The sequence below is a fragment of the Callospermophilus lateralis genome, chromosome 6, assembly GCF_048772815.1.
Source record: "Callospermophilus lateralis isolate mCalLat2 chromosome 6, mCalLat2.hap1, whole genome shotgun sequence".
Lineage (NCBI taxonomy): Eukaryota > Metazoa > Chordata > Mammalia > Rodentia > Sciuridae > Callospermophilus > Callospermophilus lateralis.
In genome coordinates this window covers 47,530,570-47,551,417 of record NC_135310.1, presented here as the reverse complement: position 1 = coordinate 47,551,417, position 20,848 = coordinate 47,530,570, and the positions used below count along the sequence as shown (strand labels likewise).

At 39.3% G+C, this 20,848-nt stretch overlaps 1 protein-coding gene across 3 annotated transcripts in view; it reads left to right on the top strand.

Moving 5' to 3' along the window:
• Dcbld1 (discoidin, CUB and LCCL domain containing 1) overlaps positions 1-19,464 on the top strand; it is a 60,021-nt gene extending 40,557 nt beyond the window's left edge. Inside the window, exons 6-12 of one of the 3 annotated variants that reach the window (XM_076858314.2) lie at positions 6,165-6,298; positions 11,987-12,027; positions 12,722-12,829; positions 13,734-13,821; positions 14,794-14,843; positions 16,351-16,470; positions 17,674-19,464. In XM_076858314.2, coding sequence (XP_076714429.2) covers positions 6,165-6,298; positions 11,987-12,027; positions 12,722-12,829; positions 13,734-13,821; positions 14,794-14,843; positions 16,351-16,470; positions 17,674-18,203 — 1,071 coding nt within the window. In that variant the 3' untranslated portion in view covers positions 18,204-19,464. Of the gene's footprint in view, positions 1-6,164; positions 6,299-11,986; positions 12,028-12,140; positions 12,186-12,721; positions 12,830-13,223; positions 13,342-13,733; positions 13,822-14,793; positions 14,844-16,350; positions 16,471-17,673 lie in introns of those variants that run through there. The other 2 variants (XM_076858315.2, XM_076858316.2) reach the window with 2 other exon arrangements.
• Positions 19,465-20,848: the final 1,384 nt, after the last annotated feature.

Below are 20,848 nucleotides of genomic sequence, written 5' to 3'. Positions count from 1 at the left end.
CTGAGCCCAGTAAAGCCATCTGCCCTCCACTTGTAGATTATTCCCCTCTCCCCTCCCTCCCTGCACCCCCAGTTTTTGTGCCAAGTGAAACCATTTAGATTATATACATTATTTCAAGGCAAAAATAAATTCCCAGGAGATCATTTTTCTAAGCTATATATCCTATCTACAGATACCTAATCCTTCATTTATTTTTATTTACAGATTTCTATGCTAGAAATCTGGTATCTAAGTTTTTAAAAATTAACATTACAATTTAAAATAGGTTTACAGCTTGGCTTTGGGGAATTGGTTTGAATGATTAGAAATTGAAAAATCTATATAGTGTTGGAACTATTCTTAAAGTTATTCATCTATGTCTTCAAGCATAGGGGGAAATACCCTTTTACACATTTTAAAGATTGACAATTTATCTCTGGCAGAGAGGAATAAAAACTTGACTTTTTTTTTTTTTTTTTTACTTTTTAGTACATCCTGATTCTGATAGTGGCAGATTTTACTATGTTGCTTTTTGTTTCCTTTTCCCTGTATTGCTTTTAATTATAAGTTTGATACAGGATATTCAGTTGACATGTAAATTATTTTAATCTCAAAATGATTTATACTTCTTAAGTTTGAAGATTTACTTGGCACAAATGATCCCAGGAAATAAGCTCAAAGAATTAAAATGTTGAAGTACAGGGTTTTTTCCCCTAACAATAGAAAATTTTAATTTTCTGTTTTACTGTTTTGTACAAGAAGCATTAAGAATTATGTACAATAAGAGAAAGAGCATAGGTTTTTCTTTCCCTGGGTGTTAATCTTGCTGCCTCTTGACAGCTATCTTTTTCAGTGACACAGGTAAATGGTTTCCTACGTGGTGGATTTTGTACTTGATCTGCAAGTGCTGGCAAATAGATTTCCCATTGACTTACTAACTGATTTGGCACCCTTTGCTTTTAGAATGATTTTTATCTAAAGGGAAAATTTGTATTTTGAAAGCTAATCAATTTAAAGAAAAGTTGACTAGTATCTTTTTTGTATATGTCTATATGGTGGGAATATTAGATATTTATTGTAGCATAACAATATTACCATAAATTTAAGACTTAAAAAAACATGTATTTATTATCTCTCATTTTCTGTGGGTTAGGAGTCTGGGTGTGGCTTCACTGGCTTTCTACTTTAGGATCTCACAAGGGTTCACCCAAGGTGTCAGCCAGGGCTCCGATCTTCCCAGGCTCAGCTTCACAGAGATGTGCTTTCAAAGTTTACATGGTGTTTGCAGCGTTTGGTTACTTGGGATTTGTTGCCTTAGTTTCTTCATGGACTGGGGCTAAGCTGTCCTCAGCTGGTGTCATGTGGGCCTTCCCACCATGGCCATTTGCTTCCTCAAAGCCACTACAGGAGAATCTTCTAGTAAAAGAGTCTCCTAATAAAACAGATTACAATCTTATGTAATACTTTCACAGGGATGGTATCCCCCTCCTTTGCCATATGTTATGAATTAAAAGAATGTCACAACTCCAGCCACAGACTAGGGTTATTCTACAAGGCGGGTATCTGGAGGCAGGGATCATAGGCATTGTCTTAGAGTTTGCTCCAGATGGCATCTTCATCTTGGGAAATGTATTCAGTGTAGCAAGTCTTTCTTGGAAGAGTCTTTGCAAAACCAAAGCATGTCCTATGTTAGGATGATAGAATCTGTAAAGCAAAATACTAGAGGAGTCACTGAAGAAGCAGGTGCTATATTTCAGGAGAGAATATGTTGTTTTAAAGAGCTGTTATAGCAAACACATTGTTTCATTCTGTGTGGATCCAAATGGCAAAACTAGAATCAGTGGATAAAAGTTATAGGGAGACCAATTTCAGGTGCATGTAATAAATAATTGAACAATGCAAAATGGGATAAGGATGGCTGGAAAAACTCATGTAGACATTGCAAAAATTTGTTGGCCATAGTTTGTGTGCAGAGGGATACAATGGTGTGGAGATGGGGGATGATCTGTCGAGAGGAAAGAAATGACAACTTTAACTGGTCTTTTTCTGGATTCTATCTCCTTAGAATTCAGGCATCTGCATTGGTGTCTGCTTCCAATGTCAGCAAGGCAAGCAGTGTGGGTTTCTCTTTAAGACCTGCTTACCTGCCTCCAGAACAGTCTTTCTCTTGGCACCTGTAAGCCTGCTGATTGTACCTACTGCTTTTAAGTGGGAAACATGGCTTAGTTAGTTCATCTTGGTAATGCTCCTTCTCAAAAAACAATCAAGAAGTAATATAAAATAAAGTCCATATAGTGTGTTCCTAGTTCAAGTGGGAAAGAAGAGAAACCAGGCCTCATGTATACATTCATGGAAAGTCTCAGGGACTCAGGGAGATACAGTGTATTGTGAATGATTATCTCTGAGTGAGGAGGAAATGATTTTATTGTTTTCTATATTTTCCAACATTTCTATAATAATGTGTTTCTTTCATAAAAAAAAAATATTTATATGGGCTGGGGATGTGGCTTAAGTGGTAGTGTGCTTGCCTGGCATGTGTGCGGCCTGGGTTCGATCCTCAGCACCACATACAAATAATGATATTGTGTCTGCTGAAAACTAAAAAATAAATATTAAAAATTCTCTCTCTCTCTTAAAAAAAAAGAAAATATTGATATAATAATTATGAAGGTATTAATATAATTATGTGTGTACTTATATTATTATAATTTTTATGTATACAAATTTATATTTATGTGTGTATATTTATGTGTGTATGTATATATATATATATATATATATATATATATATTTTTTTTTTTTTTTTTTTTTTTAATTTTTATTTTTTTAACCCACCCTCCCAGTGCTGGGGATCCAACCAAGGGCCTCACACATACTAGAACAGGCATCTACATCCCCAGCCCTAGAATATATTTATAATTTACCATCATTTTACCATCATTCCACCAACATTTTGAAGTCTGTTCTTTATTCCAACTTACTGTTTTTGGTTCATGCTTAAACACAACCTAAAATGTTGACTTTTATATTCAATTCTTTTTAATGCATTGTCCATACTTTTTGGGTTTTTTTTTTGTTGTTGTTGTTTGTTTGTTTGTTTGTTTGTTTGTTTTTAGTACCTGGGATTAAATCCAGGGTTGTTTAACCACTGAGCCATGTCCCAGCTCATTTTATTTTTTATTTTGAGACAGGGCCTCACTAAGTTGCTAAGGCTAGCTTTGAACTTGGTATCCTCCTGCCTTATCCTTCCAAGTCCCTGGGATTACAGGCGTGTGCCACTGCATGCAGCCCTATCAATACTTTTTTAAAACAAGTTGGATTTTCCTAAGGAAAGACTTAAGAAAATGCTTCAATTATGGTGTGATTTGACAATTGCTTTACTCTTATTTCATGCTAATCTGTTTGACCATCTTTTGTGGCTTAGTGAGCTTCAAAAATATTTAGTGTAGATGACATGGTCTATCTTCAACTGCAGGTGTTCTCCTCCGATTTCTGAGGAATTATTATACTTAAATTACTTCATTTTGTTTAATAAATGTTGTTTAAAGTAAATCAGTAATTAACACAGGCCAATGATATGGCTCTCCTATATTTACATTTGAGTGAGAGTTAAGACTCCAAATGTAGCTAGATAATCACAGTATAAATTTTATCTCTACTCAAAAGGGAATTTTTTTTAAGAAATCAGATTCAATGAAGGTGAATTTTTTAAATTGATGCCAAAAAGCTACACTAAAATAGACATCAATTTTGTTTAAGTTGGATGGGCAAGGGGATGATTTTTTTTTTTTTTTTGCAGTACTGGGTATCAAACTAGTGCTTCACACATGCTAGACAAGCACCCTACCATTGAACTATATGTTTCCAGCCTGATGAATTTTTTTTAAAAGGAAATAATCATGGAAAAGGCTGGTAATTTTACAGTGATATGACAGGCAGATCTGATGGCTCTTCTCTTGGAGATTTATCCTATGGCCTACATTAAATATCAGGGAAAAAAATAAAAGTTGCAATTAGATAAATTCCATACGAAGGGCATAAGCCTTTGGATTTCTTCAGTAGTGGGTATTGTAGGAAATGAGAATATCTGTTGGACAAAGATGAGGGGAGGTTCTGCTGCTTGTTGACCTGTGAATCTGCACTCTTGAAACCAGTGAGAGCTCTACATAGGGCAGGGTTCTTGGGATAAAGACCCACCCATCCCGAGGCAGAATTCCGAGGAAAGCATGGTCCTAAGGATGGTCGAAATAGCTGCTCAACAGACTGGTGGTCTGATTTGGTTTTCATTCTTTAGAGAAGCAGACATATATGGACCCTACAAAAAGTACACTGGGTACTCTTAAGAATCACAGGGTGACAGAACCTCAGAATAGACACTAGATAAGATCTAGTCCTTTTCATTGCCCAGATGAGTTGGGAAGCCAGGCCAAGAGCATAGAAATGACTCAGTTTATCTAGTGGGGTTAGAGACAGAACCAGATGACAAACTCAATTTAAATTCAGCACTTTATTTTATTTATTTATTTATTTTTTACAACTGGCTTCTCCATTTTATACCCTAAGAATCTAAGCCAGTGATAGGATATTTTCTTTTAAATGAAAGCAAATTCAGAAAAAAAAAAATGAAATTTGCCCTACCCCACCCCACCCGCCAGTCAGGAAACATCTGCCTCTGGGTCTCAGCATTCTCATTTTCTTTTCTGTCATGAAGTCTTCCCTCTCTTTGGCTATGATAGCAGTTAGTACAAAACTGACTTTCTCTGCAAATCTAGTCTAGTTTGGAAAATATGAAGTGTCTAAATTGAAAACTACAAAAGTTCTCAAATTTATTTATTTTTTATACTTACAAAATGTGACTTGTCTCATTGGTCCTGCTAATATGTAACTTAAATCTAAGGGAAATTTTCTATTACAAGGAAGGTAAATAGCACTCCTTACCACAGAGTAACTCCTAAGGTCAGTTATTGATATTCACAATTTCATGAGCTGCTATTCTCTCTTTGGGCATAAGCTATCAGGGGGAAGTGGAACATAGCTGAAGTTTATTTACAAAATGATTGTCTCAGCTCTTCAATCCTGGGCCTGTCTGCCATATTACTTTCCCACATAGTTCTGTGTTCGGAACCTGGGTGCCCCACAGGAAAGTTTTAGTCAGGCTGAAGACCCATTTTCCAAAAGACCCAATTCCAAATCCCATCACTGTGTATCAACCAGAGCCAGTGAGTTGTTCCTGCTTCAGTTTGCCAGAACATCCTGCAGCCTGCCGAAGCCTCGCCCAAGCCAGGCAGGGCTGGGCAGGCACCTGCTGGCTGACTTTCTCTGAAAGCATTCAGAAAATCAGATAAGGCTGTGGATTGTGATGTTTTCATCATTTCTCCAAGACCCACATTGAATTTTCTGTTCCATTTTGTGTTCTTTGGCTGTTGCTACCATTATGGTTTTGAAGCCTTGCTGAATCTCTAAATTAATAGATGAGACTCTGGTATGGAGAGTTCACCTTCTCAACACCTAGTATGTGTTTCTGGCAAACCAGGTCTAAGTCAGGTCCATTATCTTTTTTTAATTTTTATTTTTGTTGGTACTGAGGATTGAACTTGGTCACTGGACCACTGAGCCACATCTCCAGCCCTATTTTGTAGTTTATTTAGAGACAGGGTCTCGATGAGTTGCTTATTAGCACCTCGCTCTTGCTGAGGTTGGCTTTGAACTTGTGATCCTTCTTTCTTAGCCTCCTGAGCTCTTGGGATTACTGGTGTGCCCGACTTATTTATCTTTTTATGCATAGCAAGTCACCTAAAAACTTAGTAGCTTGAAATAACCACCATTTTATTTGCAGATGAGTTTGCAAATTTGCTAGTGTTTGGGTAGATCATTCTTCATCTCCCTTAGCATTGGAATTGCTCATGTGGCAGATCAACTGGAGCTTCAGAGACCAAAGGTGACTTTCTTCACATGTGTAGGTTGGCAGATCCACACAATTTGCCCCAGAACAAAACAAGCTCCAGGGGCCAGTTCAGAGTGCTTGTGGGAATTGACTGCATAAAGCCATGGCCACCAGAATGCATTATTCTTTGTGGGGGGAAGGGCATTATTGTAAATTACCACATAATAAAAATGGAAAGCTCCAATCAAATCTTAAGTGTGTTCTTCGGTAAGCTCTGAACAATGATTCTGCTGTGTTTCAGACCTCTTTATTGTGTAAAGCTGCTATCCACGCAGGAATAATTGCAGATGAACTGGGTGGCCGGATCAGTGTGCTTCTGCGCAAGGGGATAAGCCGCTATGAAGGCATCCTGGCCAATGGTGTGCTCTCAAGGATGTAAGTACTTTACTTTTTGTTCTAAGAGGAAACTAGTACTGAGGCCATAATTAATCAGCTCACAGCCTTGAAAGGGCAGCAGGGATGTGATACCAAGCATTTGCCAGCTGGGATAAATAAGTGTGAGTGCTTAAGCAGCATTTACAGTCTCTGTGTGGAAGATAAATGTAGTAATAAAAAAAGCCCACTCATTAGGCTGACATGTAAATTAAAATGGCCCACATCTGAAGCCTCGTAGTAGGGGAGTATTTCTACTCTCAGGTGCTTTAGTGGGAGAGAATAAAGGCTTATTCTTTTTTTGATTTTATAGTCTCAGTATATTACTAGCTATCTATGATTTTACTTAAGATACTGAAGGGGACAGGAAACTGAAATAAACCCTTTTAGAACCACTGAGATTCCCAGAAGTTTCCTAGAGATAGTCTCTTAATGATGAGTAGTAGTGAAGAAATGGAAGTTAAAAAAAAAAAAATGACTTTTGTTAATGTTGTTAGGATCTTGACTTGGTGTTATCTTCTCATTTTACTTCATAAGGAAACAGTATGTCAATTGCTTTAAACATTTTAACCTACGCGCTCCATACTTTCAGATTTCCTGGGAGTCCAGACGTAGAACACAAGAGCTGTGTGGAACCCACTGCAGGCTTGCTTTGTGCTGCAGATGTCTGCATATGTGAATAGGCAGCTTGGAGTGGTGGAGAAGGAGGTTCTTCTAGGACAGACAACTAGTGAGGGAGCCCCCAGATTTCTCTTTCATTTCCTCATTCTCCTTGTGCTCCTGGAAATGTCTTTTTGTACTTCAGCTCTGTCTTTTTGGACAGGTTTCTACATAGTTTTAGTCCCAGTGATAAGGCACAAGACAGAGAGTATAGGCATTTGGGGATCCAAAAGTGGGAAAAAGTAAGTCAGTGTCGTGAGCAGTGCTTTAATAATTACTTGGAGGCGGACTGTCTTTGAATGCAAGTGTATAAGTGATCACACTAATTGTCAAAAGTAGTTAACTCAATTGACAGTAATTAAACACAGCAAACACAGCATGCAATCCCAGGGCAACCACAAGCCCCAAAATACCTCCGATGCCACTAGATGAAGATTAAATGTTGTCATTGTCGGGTGGTTCTCTCCAGTTGACAGTTGGACGTCAGGAATGGTGGAGTCAGTCTAGGGAGCAAGGCAGCCAGTCTCACCCATGTCCTTGGAGAAAATCTCTCTGATGTCTCAGGACAGGAGGTTTATATACAGTTCCAAGTTGGTGCTCATTGTTATTACGCTCCAGCGTTCTGTCTGTCTCTAGATGATGGTCCTTATCAGTTGCGTCCAGACATGACTAAGTATGCCTGTGGCTGCCCTTCCTTTCAGCCAGCAACTTAGTGAGTCCCAGCATGTCTATGGCAGATGATGCTTACAGGAACCTTGTCTTCTTGCCAGTCACCAGGCGGTGTAAAGATCTCCAACCTCACTGTCTGGCCCCTCGGGTAAAAATCACCTTCTGGGTGGTAACTAGGTTCCCAAGTAAGTCAGCATTGAATATGGCGAGAATATTACACAATTTTCCTCTTGTCTACTTTTTTTTTTAATGTATTACAACATAGCAATGTCATGAATCAAATAGTGATCCTGACCATAGGTGATAAATGTTTTTATACTAAAACATATTCTAAATTCCAAAAAGAGACATAATGAAGTCACAAGTAAATTTTGGGACTAAAACCGATTTCAAGATGGGATGTTGGCCCAGGCTCATAGGAGAGGGGTTTGGAAGTTGATTGGGTCACTATCATGAAGGGGGTGAGCCTTGGGTTTGATGTGAGGCAGGAACAAGGCCTAGGAAGAATACCCTGATAGAGTCAAGGTCTGAGGAGGGACGCCAGAGGGGATTTGTGTTGTCCTCATGCTCCTGGCCAGCAGGAGGCTAGTGGGTGACCAAGGAGAAACAGCAGAACTCTGGCAACTCCCAGTCTGGTTTAGGAGTGGGCAACCTGCAAGTGTGATCCAGTCTAACTCATTCACCAGCTCTACTGGTGTAATCCACAAAGGTTGTCATACCTTAAGGACAGGGTATGCATTACACATTGGACATGCAGGGTTACCCCCCACCCATGGAGGTGTTTTCTACCTATACAACTTTCTATTTACTTTCCTCTTCTGGATAGGATTTCTAGTTATGAAAGGCCACAAAGTCTTCTTTCCATACTATCTGAACAATCAGAGATAAATTAGTCTTTAAATTTGTGCCAAAGTTGAAGATATAACAGCTTAGTAACAGGATTCCTTTAGAAAATTAAAATCCTCATTCAAATAAATAAAATCACACACACACACACACACACACACACACACACATTTTTTTCACATATGTAAAAACTTAAGTGAGTTTCCAAACTTTTGGAACATTAACATTTAGACCTTGATTTATAGTAAAAGTGATTGGTTATGCACTGTCTTTTAACGTCCACTTGATCATGACTTCTGAGGATTTCTCTCTTTCTAGTCTTTTGATGGTTTCTTCTATTGACACTAGTATGCTATTTCAGGAAGATATGAGGCCCCAGGGTAGATCTGTTGGGTACCTTTGTCTCCAAATAGGAATGAAGACTTGGTGTTTGGATTCAAATCTCTTGCCTATGTTTGTATACAATCAGATGCTTCTTTTGTTTAAAAAAAAATAGATAAAGGTTAACTCATACTGCTTGGATTTTATTTTATGTTTGAAGAAAAGTTATTAAAATTATTGGAGCTAGGTGTGGTGGCACATGCCTATAATCCCACTGGCTTGGGAGGCGGAGACAAGAGGATAGCAAATTCAAAGCCAGCCTCAGCAAAAAGCGAAATGCTAAGCAACTCAGTGAGACCCTGCCTCTAAATAAAATATAAAATAGGGCTGAGGATGTGGCTAAGTGTCGAGTACCCCTGAGTTCAATCCCTGGCACCTGCCCCCCCCCACACACACACAAATTATTAGATTAAAAAACTAGCCTTCACTCTTTCAATGATTTCTGCATCAATTGGACGTAATACATGTAGATAACTTTTATGTAATTTGAAATTAAATGTCCATGCCCCCCCCCAAAAAAAAACACCACGTAAATTTAAACCATTAAAGAACTGGAAAAAGGTTTGCTCTATATTGCACATAGTTATTTAAAATAATTGTCTGATTTTTGTTTTGGTGGGATTTCAATAGCCCAGAATTATATCAAGGTCTCTTCTTCCTTCTAGTTCTATGACTTTTGCTCTGAGTCACGAATAAACTGTATGTTAATACAGTCACTTCCACTCACTTGAACTCCCAAATCTTCAGGGAACAGTTGTTTTTATCCGTGTTGTTTTGCTGTTGGGAAGCCACTGTACATGCGGTCATTGAACTTCTGTTCCCACACATGATTGTTTGGCGTTCAGGAAAAAACAGAGAAGGAAGCACTGCAGCTGAGGAAGAAGGAGTCCCTTAAGTAAATATCCAGGGTTCTGGGATTCATCCCCGGGTCAGGCCATTTCCTTGATCCGAGGAGACCAGAATGGAATCAGGAAGAGGGACTGACCTCAGACAGAGGATGAGGGCTCTGGCCATCCGCAGGGAAAGCCTTTCTTTGTGTTTACATCAGATTATTCTTGCTTGCTTCTGTAGCCTCGGGGAGTCTCCTCATTCCTATAATCTGAATTCATTCACTCCAGTGTGCCAGAACCTCTGAACCACCTCCCACTCCCCAGGGCTGTTTTCTTTTTTCAAAGAGAAAGAAGGCTTAGTTACCTATAGCATTCTCTAGGTGGTCACTTTTGGCTACTTCAGTAGAACAAAAGAGAAAAAGATATTATGCTGAAACTGGAAGAAAGCTTGACATACCTGTTAGGAGCAGAGCCTTGCCTACTGTCTTCTTCTCCCTGTCAATGCCAAAGTTATCCCTCTATCCACATGCATTCTCTTTGGTCATCAAGAAGTAAAAATAAACATTTTACTCTTTCATTGCAGTGGGAGAGAACATAGGCTTTCATGGTCACAGCAGTATGATTCAGGCTTACCTGGGCCAAATTTCAAGTGTAAGACTCAGTACAGGAACATTAGAGAAAATCAGAGAAAAGGGATTCTCAGAATAAATTTTAAATTTATTTGCAACAATGTGCACCTTCTTTTAAGTGTGATGAAAGCTAGGTCTTGGTCCCAGCATCGTCGTTAATGCTGAATGTAGGCAGGTCTCATGGCCCAAGTGGTCTAAGTTTTCTCACAGGAGAGATGATTGGCACCTGCATTATATTCAGTGCAGAGATTATAATAGAACCTTTATGTGGAAGTCCAGGATTTGTGGAGGCTGTTCTTAAGAGTAGACGAACAATGTGAAGGAGAAAATCTATTACAGAGCCTTATTACCTGACACTTCTCAAGAGAGCCTTTGATGGGAAGGTCCTTACTTTGGTCCTTACATTCTTAAACAGATTATTTTGGATTCTTTATGGGTTTTATGTTTTCGTTCTTGTCTCTCCTCCCCTCCCCTTCCCTCCCCTCACTTCCCCTCCCTTCTCTCTCTCTCTCTCTCTCTCTCTCTCTCTCTCTCTCTCTCTCCATTATTCCCATAAAGTATATAATTCAGAATTAAGCAGAATTGTAAGAAATATTCTCAGAATGTGAAATAATTGAACGCAGCCATGGTGTATTACTTTTTAGGTTTATTTCCAGTATCTAATATAGTAAGTACTACACAAGGGAGTAACACTGAGGATTCCAGAATTTCTATTCATTCTATGTAGTTTTCACATCACTGACTTGCTGAGAATTTTTGTTTGTTTGTTTGTTTGTTTTAAGGTAGAGATGGTCTTGGGCTTTAGCATCTCTTCACTGAAGGAGACAACCATAGAACTAGGCTGATTTGGTAAGCTCTCCTATGTGGGTAATATAAGCTGGAGAGCTACAGGGGCCCAAAGGCCAGAGGATGGGTGTCAGGAGGGCAGGAAGAGCATCTGGTAGCAGGAGGAGTGCTCCAGCCAGGTCACTGAGATGTCGTGAGTTCTCTCCAGCTTTTCTGCCTTTTTGTGCAGAAGCAGGACATAGTTCGTGGCTTGGTGCTGGTTGCCAGAGTAGGTAGAAGTGTGGTTGTGGAAAGGGAGACGGGGCTGAGGCCATCAGTCCCCAGAGCAGTGCTCCTTAGGGAAACAGTAGAGCAGTCTGTAGAAAAGGCAGCTGTACATGCCCTGCCCATTTTATAAAAATGACTGGGCTTCTTCATTTCTCTCCATGGTCTTTGATTGTTGACAATGAGTATGGGGCTTTTAAGGTGATTGCTGAAGTGAAGGGAGATTTCAGGGGAGTAGTCCTTTCTGTCTCTGTCACCGTGTATTAATTGGGATTTATGATCGTTTTTGAGACTATATTTCTGTACATTCCTTCTCTATTAAGAAGGCCATTTGTTAATGTGGCATGAGGGAAACAGTACAGGATTTTGACTCAAAAGCAATGTCTCAGAATCCTGGTCTTCGTCACCTGCATGAATTTTTGAAAGTGTCTCAGCTCCATAGGCCTGAGTTTCCTGATCCATAAAATATGATGATGAAGATAACAGCAGTGGGCCCCACAGGGTGTCACAGAGATTACTGAGGCGGCATCTGTGGGAAGGCTCTGTGAGCCCTGGGACTAGGCCCTGTATGGGTCACTCAGATCTATGAAGCCACTCACTCCTCGTATCTGTCTTTATTCTTTCAGTGGTTCCCTGTCAGAAAAGCGATTTCTGTTTACCTCCACTGGTAAGGATCACGGTTTCCTTAAGAATTTGATCATTTAAAATTTCTCCAGTGATAGTTTATTCCTACAAACCCCACAAGATCATATAGTTTAAAGCATTTTCTTTTTTCCACAGGTCACATAGCACCAAATTTTCTGTGACTTAAAAATATGCAAGACAGTAAGTCCCCTTAGCATTACGTAGAAAAGGTTTTTCTTCACGAGCTAACATCTCTCAAACTTCTGTCAGAAAGAAGGAAAAACAGAATGACATTGATTTTATTCAGATAATTCCTTTATGTTCAGTTTTAAGAAGAGAAGCTTTTAAAGATTATATCTAAATCTGGCTTATCTTGAATAAGGTGATTGGACATGAGTATATAAAATAAACTTTTTAGTTCACCCATCATGAAATATAATCCACATAAATATTCTCCCTGAGCATAAAATAAATTATTTTAAGGAAAACAATATGAATGTGTCTTTGCCCCAAAAGAGGAATCTGGCCTTTATTTGCTACATCCACATTGTCTGCTACCTGTCCAAGAAGAGTTAAGGTCCTATGACACTACAGTGTGTTGAAATCAGGGGCAATGTAGGTTAGAAAAGAAAATGTATGGTGGTAGGACTCACGGCGAGTCAGTGAGTTAGATTCTTGTCATCCCCTTCACACATCATTGTTACTAATGTGGTTTCTCCAACACCCTTTTTTCCCAGAGAATGACTCACTGGTATGGCACAAAACAATTTCAAACACTGATGTTTCAACCGAAAGAGACGAGAAGACAATCACAAAGCCCATCCCCTCAGAAGACATGCCCACAGGTAGAGAAGCTACGGTTTCATGGTTTCATAAGGAGTATTGTAACTGGTACCCCACAAGATTTAGCATAATAGTTTTAACAGAATTTATTTTTCTATCATATAAATGCTGGAGAAGATGGTCCAGTGGTATTTGCACATATGTAAAATGATATCTCTCTGTTTACAACTATTTGATATAATCTTGGGAGTAGAAAAACTTGTATGTCCTTCAAACAGGTCATATTTTATGGAAAACTATAATAGCAAATCTGTATAATTGAATATTCTGCAGCCATAAAAAAGAATGTGTTAGTAATATGGAAAGTTGTCTGAGATACACTGGCAACTTACATAAGTTATGGAGCAATCTATATGGTCATTTGTATAAAAGGGGGAATAATTCCCATATCTTTAGAAGAATATCAAAAAACACAATTTGGATTCTAATAGAAGAGGAACCGAGAGGGAGAGAGAAGTCATTTTATTCCCCATACCTTCTCATACTTTTTGAATTTTGAACACGTAATTGTATATTCAGGTAATGTACATTGAAAGTGCTTTATTTTCCCCAGAATATAATTTGCATATCAACATTAGAAAATTTGGAATGATTAGAAAAATATAAATAAGAAGCTAAAGGTGAACCATAAATCAGCATCTATAGATAATTACCATATTCCATTGTATTCAGTCAACTGTATTTATATTTTTTACTTTAAGACAAAATAGTAGCATGTCTTACATTCTGTTTTGTTGCATATATTTTCATTTGACATATCATGAGACTCTTCTAATGTTATTACATAGTTAAAAAACAATTATTAATATCTTTATGGTATTTTTTCAATGGATATACCATTATTTAGTTAACTATTCCCCTTACTGGTCCTTTATGTTGTAACATGGTGGCTTTCCCCTTCTCTAGGAATAAACATTACAACTGTGGCGATCCCATTGGTGCTACTTGTCGCCCTTCTGCTGGCTGGAATGGGGGTCTTTGCCGCCCTTAGAAAGTATGTGACTTTACATTTTTAGATTTTTCCTCTAATTATGTAAGCAATCATACACCCAAAATGTTTACTTTTTGGATATTCATATGTAGAGCAGCATGACTGCTTTCAAGATAAAATAATAATCTATTTTAAAAACAAGTTAGATAGAAGTAAAAATTCTGATGTCTTATGAAAGGCAGTTCTTGTCCTTTGATAAAGGCTTAATCAGTGAGCACTGTTGAGGAGAGTCTGGGCACTGACACATTCCTTTTGAGGTGTCCTCTCTCCTACCTGTACAGTAGGAAGACTTATTAAATGGAAACAAGGAGGCCCATGTTATGATCCCATCCCAGTCTCTCCAAACCCCAATTTTCTCATGTATAAAATAAAGGAGCTTATTCCATATTTATTATAACATATTTCAGGAGTTAGATTTTTTTAAATGAAAATCATTCTGAAGTCTTCTTTCTGCCTTTTAAACAGCTTCATAATGTGTCAATGTGTATAATAGTGCAAACAGAATGAAGAATTTTACTAACATGAGCAAGGGCATAGAATTCTAAGCTTCAGGAAGATATTTGTGACTCTTAGCTTAACATGTTTGAGTTAAATTCTTTTAAAGACACCGACAATTTTGTACTTTAGTGTACAAAACTGAGATGAAGTGAGAGCACATGGTCATGAGGAATTTTTTCAGGATTCATTGACTGCATGAGCTAATGTGAAAATAGAATAATAAGGCATTACTTTCTGATATACAAAAAATTAGTACACATCCTTTAGTGAAAATATTGTGACCATTATTATAAGTGAGATAAATTTATATATAACCCTATTTTCATATGACTTTGTGAGCACATGGCAGCTGCTCTCTCATTTAATCCTCACATCAGCTCTATGAGGTAAGTACTATTATGAACTTTATGTTATGCAAGGAGACAGAGGTAGATATATTTGCTTTTAATTATTAAATAGGATTTTTTGTCTTGACAGGAGGAAGAAGAAAGGAAATCCATATATATCAGCTGAGGCCCAGAAAACAGGTTGGTTAAATCCGTTCTTCATCTGCAATTTTATTCTGTCTTTGAGGAAGTAACAGGATTTGCTGATTGAAAACATAAGGAGCCCAGTGGCTCATAATTATACCACAGTCCCCCTTTATCTGTGGGGGACTCTCAGTGAATGCCAGAAACTATGGATAGTGCTGAGCCTTATACATACTATGTTTTTCTCTACATATGCATACCTATAATAAAATTTAATTTATACATTAGGTTAGTACGAAATCAACAATAATAACTAACAATAAAAAAGAACAACTATAATAAAATACGGAAATAAAATTGCTAGTGTCACAATGTTTGCATTTGGGAGCCATTATTAAGTAAATAAGGTTCACATAAGCATTGTGATACTGCAACAGTCAATCTGATCACTGCGACTGCTATTAAGTGGCTAAAGGGAAGGTGGTGGGTAGCATACACACAGTGGATATTCTACACAAGTGATGAATCATAGCCTCAGCCGGAACAGTGCCAGATTTCATCATGCTTCTCAGAACAGCACAGAATTTAAAACTTGTAATTTTTTTCTGGAATTTTCCATATAATATTTTTGTTTCATGTTGACTGGGGTCCTCTTTTTTTTGGAAAGCAAAACTATGGATGGGGGAAACTATTTTTTTATTAAGCTTTAGTAACCTTTAAATTAACAGGGTAATTAAATTTCTACAAGGTAGAAATTTTATTGTGTGTAGTCTCTTTCTGTATATGTTTTGAGACAGGGTCTTGCTAAGTTTCCCAGGCAGGTCTGGAACTTACAAACCTCCTGTTTCAGCCTCCCGAGTAGCTGAGATTACAAGCATGCACCATCATGCGGGACTTGCTTGCCTCTGTACTTTAATTCAGAATTTTCATGGCCACTTTACTTATATGTTCAATATTATCCCTATCATTCATAAGCTTTTTTTTTTTTTTTTTTGCCATGGAGTTGAAGTCACTACACTGTCATGAAGGAGAAGTTACAACAGCCCCATCATTTAGGTAGTCCAGCACTCTAAGCATCTTCAGGTCTCTCTCTGGACCCCAGCTAATTCATTGCTTGGGCAATATGTGGCCTAAGGGTACTCTGAAACCTGCACCTGATCCCTATCTGGTCCTTTCCTCACTTTACCAGAAAATACAGTGAAGGCCTGAAGATGCTGAGTCTGAATGCCAGCTGTGCTGTCCCTTCTGGGTCATGAATGCTGTGTTAGTGTGGATGACAGAGAACCATGTCCAGATGGTTCACACAGGGATAATCTGGGACACAATCAGTACACAAACACTTTTAAAACCAGTGGAAACATCCTTGTAGTAGTGTTTGCTATTGTCATCGAGTATTGGCCTTAGCATGCTATTCTCATCATTCGTACCTGAGGCATTCTGGCTGTGCATTTGTCACTGTCAGTCACCAAGCCACAGCCTGACCTCTGATTGATTAAGGAACACATTTTAGAGTACATGGATTACATTTCTGACATCAGTTTGCTTCACATGATCTTTGTTTCAGGTTGTTGGAAGCAGATTAAATATCCCTTTGCCAGACATCAGTCAGCTGAGTTTACCATCACCTATGACAATGAGAAGGAGATGACACAAAAGTTAGATCTCATCACAAGTGATATGGCAGGTAAGTGTCACACCTCCAGGACAATGCTAGCAGATAGCTGCTGCCCAGCAGGAAGGGGAGACAGGATGGAAATAACACTATAATCCTTTAAAAAAGTGGAAATGTTATTTTTTCCTGCACTCTGTATGGTTATAAACCAACACCAAAATATATCCAGCAGCTCCACTCAGCTGAGTCTCTTACACCTGTGGGTCACATAATGAGATTCATTGTGATGGCCCAAAGTAACATTAGTAAGGAAAGGCCTTAATCTACTTTTGTTACCAAGGTTTTGACTAAGACTGGAAAAGAGGGACTAGGAAGATGAATTAAATACAGCTCCTGCCCTGGAGGGGGAGCTATATGGAGAAACTCTTCCAATGTTAGGAACAGTGTCCCTAAGAAGCCATCTATGTGTCAGCTCTCTTTGCTACTTCTCAATTTTTTATCTTTCCTTCTTCAGTCTGCCTTCAGAATTACTTCTAATTGTGCCAGTGTGTAGGTTTCTACAGAATTAAACCAAACTCCCTAGCAAGGCACTCAGCACATCCCAATATCTAACAGATGGTTAACAGCAAGCACTTGTAATGTGGGTTTGAATCATGCTAGCCAAGTGATCTGGAAAAAGTTAACATAGTCTTGCTCTGTTTTCTTACTTGTAAAACAAAGTAATAATTCCTACTAGAGGGTTATTTTTAAAGATTTAAGTTGTGAATATCTTGCTATCTTAGAATAGTGCCTGGCACAGTTAGGCTCAACAAATGTGATCTCTTTCATTATCTTCACCATCATCATTAGCTCCCAACCTGCTTTGTTCTTCATTTCCATTAAACAAACTAATCAGCATCCCTCATTCCTGGCCATATCAAACTCTCTTTTCATGGTTGTTCTCTTTTTTCCTCAGGGTTATCTCCACCTCTAAAATTGGCATCTCGAGAAGCAGCTTATTTTCCCTCTACCTCAGGTGCAATTTACTGTCTCCCTTCCCTAGATTGCTATGGCCTTTTGAGGCTTCCTGAAGCAGGCAGTGTGGTTGTAGAGTCCCTGGTTGTTATCTGTGACTCGCTTGTGGTCTTTCCCACAGAGCCTGGGACACATTAGGTAGGCACTCAGTGAAGAGTTGAGTGGAGGGGAAAGCAGAGCATCCCCAAGCGACAGGCAGCTGGCTTGTCCTTGTACCTACGTCGTGCACAAACTCTGTGCCTTTTATTCGCTTGGTTTCAGATTACCAGCAGCCTCTCATGATTGGAACCGGGACAGTCGCCAGGAAGGGCTCCACCTTCCGGCCCATAGACACTGACGCCGACGAGGCCGGGACGGGCGCCGAGGCCAGCAGCCACTACGACTGCCCCCAGCGCGCTGGCCGCCACGAGTACGCGCTGCCCTTGACCCACGTGGAGCCCGAGTACGCCACGCCCATCGTGGAGCGGCACCTGCCGCGGGCCCACACCTTCTCGGCCCAGAGTGGCTACCACGTTCCCGGGCCCAGGCCGGCTCACAAACATTCCCTTTCTTCCGGCAGCTTCTCCCCTGAGGCAGGGGCCACCAAGAGCGGAGACTATCAGTTGCCACAAAGCCCTAAGCCTGCGGACAGGGGCTACGACAAGCCCAAAGCCAGCAGCAGCTTCGCTGCAGAGAACAGAGACTCCGCTTCTCAGAAGCCAGAGACGAATCCCCGGGTGAATGATGGTTATTCAGCCCCCAGAGACTGCCTCACCCCGCTCAACCAGACAGCCGTGACCGCTCTTCTGTGAACACAATGTGAAAGAAACCTGCTGTGGTACTGAGCTTGCGGCTGTGGCCAGTCACTGGAAGATGGGAGAGTGCTGTTCAAGTTGTGTGTGTGCGTGCACGTGACTCAATAGGATCCTAGAGAGAACTTCTCATACTGTTTACAAAACTCTGCAGCTGGTTTTGTTCTGACCCTTAGGTGAGAGAGCCTGTTGGTTTTTGTTGGACTAGAAAAATGGGAGGAAAAAATTCTGATGGCATTTTCATTTCTCTAACTGTGATATTGAGCTGCTTTCTTGCAAAATGTGCAATCTGTACAGAATTGTATTTAACAAGAATTAAAGTAACTTAAGTTTGCTTTGTCAGATTTTAGTTCTGCGCAGAGGTTAAGTGAAAAATGCAGCGGTTGCAAAAACAAATAGTAATAGTATGTGTTCACTTTTTTCAAAGTTTGATTATCTGATACTGTGTTAACAGCAGGTCTGTTTAAACTTGATCTTGTTATTGTGGCTCATTTCCTTTCCTTTGATAACTACAATTAAAAGCATTTTTAACATTCTTCTCCTGGAAGAAATGGAATTACTTGAAGTATGAAAACCACACCAGGGTGGTTGCTTGTTTGGAATCATAATTGTAGATTGAATAACGACACACACCACCTCAACAGCTGCTAGTTTCCTTATGCTGCATTTCAGATGCAGATGTGAAGTGGCCTGCCACAGAAGCCCATTATCCTCTGACCCTCAGGTACTCCAGCTACTCTAGGCCAGGAGGCAATGGGCTCTGAGGAACTGCATAAATGTTATGCAGCCTTCAAATGCAAATCTGCCTTTTGAACTGCAAAGCCAAATGCTGAGACTTAAAAGCAACCCAAACTGTTTTTTCCACAAATTGTAATGAGGTGGCACAGAATTACAGCCTGAATTACTGTCAGTTGTTTCTGTACCTCAAATTAAAAATATTGCTGAAGACAGAAACTCACACTTTTCATGACCTTCATAAAAGGTGCATGCTGGTGACTTCCATTGTTCCCTAAACAGAATAAAATTATTTGAAATGTATTCCAATGAAAGTGACTGAGGTTGTCTAAAAAGAGCTTTAATTTACCCCAAAGTGTCTACATTTCTGGAGTAGCCCAGATCTCAGCTATACCCATGTTCATTGATTTTTTATCTGAGTTTGCTGTGGGGATTTAACCTCTTTTGCCAAAGAGGAGAGTGTTTCATTTTTTAATGGACAATATGAACCAAAATTTTTTCCTCTAAAAAAACATATTTATAACCCTTTCGTATAGTTATCACTTTCTGTGAAATGTATATAAAGTAGCAAGGGTGCTGGAAGATAAAGGGAGACTCTGTTGGTTACTGTGGAGGATAAACCATTTTTTGGAGTTTACATAGTTTCATGTGCATACCGACTGTAATAAACTATGCCAAATCAGAGTACCCCTGACTCTCATTGGTGCCCTGTTTGCTGGGCTGTTGAGAGGCTCACTCTGAAACCAATTTCCCATAATGAAATTTAAAAAAAAAAAAAAAATCCCTTCCTAGTTAAAATTAAAATCAAAGAGCACATTTTTCTTTTCTGAAACTCATTCATAGGAAACCTGAATAGACTGATGCTAGCTTTACTATAGATAATACCTCTGATGAATGGTCACCTTAGTTTAAATTGCTTTTTAAAAAATGGTATTTGGAGAAAGCCTTGTCTGGCTCACATTTGTTGAAGCCAGGGGGCCCCCAACCTGAACCTGCAAAAGTGTCCAATGGGTGACCTTTTGATGCTGGAGCACCAAAATTTCCATCATCATACCATTTTCTAAACATGTACCCTGTAGAGAGCCATGAAGATTGTTTTTGCACGTGCAGATCACCAATTACCTTACATATCCTTACCTCCAAACACCTTTCCCCACACCTCATTGTTTTTTCATCCCATAAATAACCCTAAACTCAGGGAGACAGATTTAAGTTCAAGAGCTCTCCCTCCTGACTCTTGGCCACTTCATGAATTAAATTATTTCTCATTTGAGTTGGAAGACTGGTTCAGCAACAATCCTCAATAATTAAGGGCAGGTGGTACAATGAAGAGCACAGCCTTGGTGACAGGTGGGTGTTGGTTCTACACAGATTGGCCATGAAGTGGTTGAGAATTTTTGGCTAGTTATGTAACATTGAACCTTGGTTTCCTCATGATGGAAAATGGTGTTAACGTGTCCTCTTCCTCCAAAGATTACTGGTAAGAATCAGTTGGGACATTTATTAAAGTTCCTGTTCTATAAATGGGCCTTTATTTCTAATCTAGGTCATCTGTGGCTATATATAGCATTTTAACTTGAAAATATTAGTCCACAAGAATGAAGTTGGATCTGCAGCCCTTTTTTACAATAGAGGTGTTTTCCACCCATCACATTTCTTCCCCATACTTGTGATCCAACTGTGAAAAAAGCAAGAACTTTGTTCGGGAGCAGTACTTCCTCAGGGTGGGCTCTGTCGACTAGGGTGTATGAGTGGAAAGGTCTGATAAACCCTATGCAGCCAAGCCTAAACTAGCAGATAAGAGCATGTATCTTTTTCAGTGTGAATGAGGAGTAGATCATTCTAATTGTCTGGTTTTCTTCTAAGCTATCAAATCCTACCAAAAAGCCAAGATTACTTCTTGTCACTTC